A 6,000-nucleotide genomic window follows, 5' to 3' on the forward strand; every position below is an offset into this window, starting at 1 on the left:
AACCCCTGCTCTAGATGGTGCTCCTATAGAAAGTTATTAGAATGGAGGCGGGAGCCTTGCACACCTCAGATGTTGTTGTGCCTTCTTGATTAGTGAGAAGGTGTTGTGGGTCAAGGTCAGATCGTCCATTATAAGCACACAAAGGAACTTCGTTCTCTTCACTCTTACCATGGCAGAGTCATTGATTTGCAATGGATAGGTTGACCTGGGCCTTCCTGAAGACCACAATCATCTCTTTTGTCCATAATGAGATTCCAGTTGGTGTTCCTGCACCATTTCAGAAGCTACTCTAGCTCCTCTCTGTATGCCGACTCATCATCGTTGCTGATGAGGCCAACCACTGTAGTACCACCTGTGAATTAGATGATGCTCCACATATGTTGGTATAAAATTGTTACTATTGTTGAGTCATGGCGACCCTATGGTAATTGTCCATAGGGTTTTCATGGCAAGATACAGAAATAGATTACCAGGCCCTCCTACTGCGCAGATACTGCCAAAAAGGATTAAGCCTTGTAGCTGGCTGATTAAGTCTGGAATGGGGTTCTGGAGCCACATTTCTGTCAGGTGCAGTGTGCAGTAGTCCCTCGTCTCCCATTGGTTCAGACGTAGACACAAGTAATCCACCTTATTCTCCAGTGATTGAATGTAAGTGAGTAGAATCATCAGGAACACAGCCTGCAGGGACCTATTTCTCAAACTTCAGTTATGCCTCCCAACCCCCCCCCCCCCCCCCACACACACATTTCCCATCCCCTTTTCTCTTTCTCTCATCTCATAATCAACTTCCCAGCACTTCACTGCATTCCTCCCTTTCCAGGTTTCACCTATCACCTGGTGGTTCTCTCTCCCCTCCCCCCACCTTTCAAATCTATTCCTCAGCTTTTTTTCTTGAGTCTTGCCGACAGGTTTTGGCCCGAAACATTGTCTGTACTTTTATTCCATAGATGTTGCTTGGCCTGCTGAATTTCTTCAGCATTTTGTGTATATTCCTCAGATTTCCAGCATCTGTAGATTTTCTCTTCTTTATTATTTTACTTAATACCTTTGCATTTTATATAGACAATCCAGGGCAAGTCACAGAATCATGATCAAATCATGAATACTCGGATCAAACCAGTGTTTGAATCCTGCATACAGTTCTGCAAAACTGGCTGATTACAGAGGACTTAAAAGTGAAAAGAAAATTAAAATAAGAGAGGTTAAGAGACTATGTGAGAAAGACTAATGACAAAATAAATAGTTCTGTAGGAATAGAAATAGAACAAAAATAGGAATGTGCACGCACAATGTACTAAAAGAGTATTTTACATCTGTCTTCACCGGGGAAAAGGAAGCTTCCAAAGTACAAAATGCAAGAAGCAGTTGAGAAACTTAAGACTTTAAAAATTTTCAGCACGGAGGTATCAGAAATATTGATTGAACTTAAGCAGTCAAGGGATGTACCCTAGGATCTTGAGGAAAATAGAGGAGAAAAGCATGAGAGCATTGACCATAATCTTCTAGAGCTCATTAAGTGGTGCCAAAGTATTGGAGGATAGCAAGGGAAGGTTATTCCCCTATTCAAAAAGGACAAAGAAAATCAGAATCAGAATTAGATTTATTATCACTGGCATGTGCCTTGAAATTTGTTAACTTAGCCCAGCTATCGCAGGTCTGTCAATTTCATCTTGGTAGTTGGAAATTTTTTAGAAACATTGAACTGGCACAGGGAGGAAAGAGGATTAATTAAACAAACCAGCATGGATTTGGAGGATAAAGGAGTCAAAATGGATTCCCACATAGCTTTGGGTAAGGTGCCAAAATCAAAGTATGTGGTAAAAAAGGAGACTGTGATAGCACGAGTACAAAGTTGACTAAGTAATAGACAACAAAATGTTGAGATGAATAGTTGTTTTGCAAAAGGGAGATAAATGCAAAGCAATGTTCTCAGTGTTCCTGCCTTTGCTGTGTTCGTTAGTGACCCAGGCTTGGGGTGAGAGCGGCAATATTTAGATGCAGATTAGTTTATTGCAGCAAAGATCCTCACTCATGTGAAGCTCACAGTGTAAAGTGAACGTGGTAATAATAAATAGAACAAAAAACACAGTGATGAGCACAAATCAAAGGAATGGTGCACAGCATAGGAATGTAAACTGAAGGACGGCAAAGAGAAATGCTAAAGCAACAATAATGGAAGGGGTAACATTAAGGGTATGTGGCAGCAGCTCTGAGAAGGAGGTGAGAGAGAGGTGATTGTTTCAGAAGTCTGTAAAGAAGCTGTTCCTGAGTCTGATCATTTGGGCTTTCAATTTCCTTTACATTTGCAGATTGACATAACTTGGCAGCATTGTGAACTGCAAAGTCCATATAGTTTGATTACAGTAGGATATAAAGAAGCAGATGCATGGCAGATGAAGTTTAATGCAGAAAAAAAATGAAGTGATGAATTTCAGTAAGAAGAATGAGACGCAATACAGAATAAAAGGAGAAGAGGATACTGCACAAAAAGAAAGAATTAAAACATGAGAAACGTATTCTTTTTATATGCAGTACTTCGTTGGAATCTAAAATGCACTTCTTACAAAAATGTGGAGGCTTTTTCCATTGTAGCCTTCAAGATGAAACTAGATAAGTATACTATAGAAAAGCAAACTGACATGCAATGAAGGAAGGGTTATGATTTGTTTTGGTGAGAGCTCTGGTCTGACAAGATGGATGAATGGCCTTCATCCAAGCCATAACTGATTTATGGCTTTATTATTTTGCTCTGGTGAAGGTAAAAAAAAAATCGATGTTGTTCTGAATGTTGGGAATACACTTTTCAATTCCTCAAACAGGAGCTTGGGACCTATGATATCTACCCAAGCCACTCAACAGGTCGACAAAATATTAATTTAAATTTGCCAAAGCACTGACCTCCTAAGAGTGCAACATTCCAAGCTGACACTAACATCTTAAGTATAAATTTTAGTTTTATTTTAATAGATACACAAAGGATAAAAAATATGCTCTTATATAGAATCTTCAGTGTAGAACATCTTCCTGGACTCAAGCGAAGGAAATATTGGAATAAGTGACTAAAGCATGGATGAAGTGGTATCTTAAAGCGGAGAGGAAGAAGAAGAGCATTTGAAAACCTGTAGCTCAAGTACGGGGGAAGGGGGGGTTTTGATTGCTAATAGTCAGACAAACCGAAGTGTAGAGGAACAAGAGACCAGATTCACAAAAAAAAAGAATTTGTAGGATGCTGAAGAAATGGAGGTTACAGAGAAGGGGAAGATAACACCATGAAAGGATTAGGGCAGTTAGATGAAATGTTTAAATCTGAGCCACAGGGTATAGCCAATGTAGGTTATATGGGGTGAGGAGCAGTGGATGCCTGGGAAGGTGGCAAACATAATAGATGCAAGCAACAAGAGGTTGGAACAAGGAAGTTTAATGCAAGTTAAGAAAACATAGCACACAACAAGACAGCTTTGACTTTTCCGAACTGTACAGACAAGAAAGATTAGAAGAGCCCAAGAGTCAAGGACAACACAGACAAGATGGGCTGAACAATCTCCTCTTATGGGATGTTCCCATAATGACCCATTATTCTATTTACTACAGAATATTTGTGTAATGATTAGGAGAAGCAATAAGCACAGACTAGCAAAAATACCCTAATTATCTCTGAAACCTATTTGGAGAAACACACTAATGTGCTACAAGTATATGCACCGTGTGCTGGAAGGTGGGCACAGGCTGAGTAAATGTTCCCCATCAGCTACACATGCAGGAGGGTCACAGTTACTTCTTTACACCTTCATTTTCTATTTCCATATGTAAAAGGATTAGGATTCGGGGGGGAGGCAATATACTGTAAATGCTGGAATTGGAAACAATGAACAAACAGCTGGAAGAGCTCTGTAGGTCGAGCCATGTCTGAGGAGGCACTTCGGGTTGAGACCTTGCATCAAAACCTCATCTCTTTATACCATTTTCCCTCGACACTCTCATCATGCATGAGATATAGGCAGAAGATGGCCATAAGACAAGACACAGGAGTAGAATTTGGCCATTCAGACCATCAAGTGTGCTCTACCATGGGTGACTTATTATTATCTCCACCACCCCCCACCCTATTCTCCTGCCTCCTTCTAGTACAAGGAGGTGGGAGAAGTGAGACTGGCTGGTAGGTCGAACTAGCTGAGGTGGGGGGGGTGGGGTGGAATCATGGGCAGATGGAGTTGGAGCAAGAGAAGTAATTTTTTGAGACAGAGGCTGGTGAGAAGAGTGAAACATAAGCAGATGAAGCCAAGTAGGGAGGTAGTAAGGCAGCAAATGGACAGGTAAGATTATGATTAAAATTATGGCTGTCATGCAGAATAATTCAGTGACAGTTTTATAATTCTGTTTAACCATGAGGCAAAACCAATCTGTTCAAAATCTTCAGGTCACAAGCGGGAAAAGGTCTGCACTTGAATAGAAAAAGTGACAGGTTCTGGAAGGCAAATTTTTATTACTAATTCTACCCGTCATGCTGTTTAGAAAGGGGTTGGAGGCGATTGCAAACCAGTGGAGTGTCACCAGTGGAGTCTTGATATGTATTTGAAGCCAGATTGAGCTCCGTCTCTCAGTGCTTACCGGGAATTTTACAGGAAACCCAAGCTTCCCTCTCATTCTCCCTGTTGGGACAAAAACCGAAAACTCAATTAAAATCCTGTCGGCGGAGAGAGGAGTCTGTGTCTCCATAAAAGAACTCACTGATCATCTGGTATCAATTCTACTCTAGAATTACCACAAGGCCCGTGCCCAGTCGCTCTGGATGAAGATCCGACCTCCTGCCATGACGATGCCCTACTGCCGTAAATCGCAGCGTGTGTCGCAAACGGCCCGTGTTGTTCTCCTCGCCTCCCTCTGCTAAAAGTGGCAGCTGCAAGTTTTGCGTTTTGCTACTGAATCTATTTACGTGCAGGGCAAACTACAGAGTTAGTAAACCTGACGCTTTATATTTAAGGCTAAATTGTAAATACATATTTATTTTTAAGGACAATATTTTACAGGGAGTTTACTTTTATAAAATACTAGTTCCAAACCTGCTATGTTCACATTGTTGGCACTCTGCGTTAATTATTTTTCTTCCATCTGCCAATCAACCCTCCTTTCCTGGATGCACTTATCGCTTGCCGACTCTTGCTAACCACCCGTCTCTTCATCTCTTCAGACCGGCAATCTCCTCCCTTGTTTTTCATTTGTGGGGACAGTTCGGTGATGGGGTATGTAAGTGAAGTTATCGGTCTTGTTCAAGAGCCAGATGGTTGAGGGGTAATAGCAGCTCCTGAACTTGGTGGTGTGGGTCCTGAAGCTCTTGTACCTCCTTACTGATGGCAGCAGGGAGAAGAGAGCATGACCTGGATGCTGGGGGTCTTTGATAATGGATGCTGCTTTTCCTACCAAGGTGCTCCATGTAAATGTGCTGGGTGGTGGGGAGAGCTTTACCAGTAATAGATTGGGCTGTTCCCAGTACTTTTTGTAGGTTCTTCCATACAAGGGAATTGGTGTTTTCATACCAGGCTGTGATGCAGCCAGTCAATATACTCTCTGCCACACATCTATTGAAGTTTGTCAAATTTTGTGGATGACATGCCAAATTTTGGCAAACTTCTAAGAGAGTAGAGGCAAGTGTAAGCAGGAGCATTATCCTGGGACAACTGTGTCAAAACCGAACAGTGCTGTGAAGGTGGGCACTCCCTGGACACTAAACAGTACGTACCTGTAACGTGGTGCCTAGACGTACCTGTGGCTTCCCCCGTGATGGTACATCTGCTACTACCCAGGATAGATAGTACTGTACATACCTCCTTAATAGTCTGGATGACCACACTGCCCATGAGGGTTGGCCACAGAAATATTCTGGATGATGGTCTTTCCCCTGTATGTTATGGCCATGCTACCTCAGGAACTGATAAGCACATTCTCTGTGCTGGAGACGCTGGACAACATGCTGGCCACAGGGCTCAAGCGTACAAAGGATGC

The 6,000-nt window shown here is 42.1% G+C and overlaps 1 protein-coding gene across 2 annotated transcripts in view; it reads right to left on the reverse strand.

Annotated features, from left to right (window-relative positions):
- LOC132391132 (proteasomal ATPase-associated factor 1-like) overlaps positions 1-4,859 on the reverse strand; it is a 32,629-nt gene extending 27,770 nt beyond the window's left edge. For both annotated transcript variants that reach the window (XM_059963942.1, XM_059963941.1), the window contains exons 1-2: positions 4,763-4,859; positions 4,609-4,649 (exon numbers count right to left, since the gene is read on the reverse strand). In XM_059963942.1, coding sequence (XP_059819925.1) covers positions 4,609-4,649; positions 4,763-4,812 — 91 coding nt within the window. In that variant the 5' untranslated portion in view covers positions 4,813-4,859. The remainder of the gene's footprint in view (positions 1-4,608; positions 4,650-4,762) is intronic.
- Between the last annotated feature and the right edge of the window lie 1,141 nt (positions 4,860-6,000).

Source organism: Hypanus sabinus, chromosome 3 (genome assembly GCF_030144855.1).
Source record: "Hypanus sabinus isolate sHypSab1 chromosome 3, sHypSab1.hap1, whole genome shotgun sequence".
Lineage (NCBI taxonomy): Eukaryota > Metazoa > Chordata > Chondrichthyes > Myliobatiformes > Dasyatidae > Hypanus > Hypanus sabinus.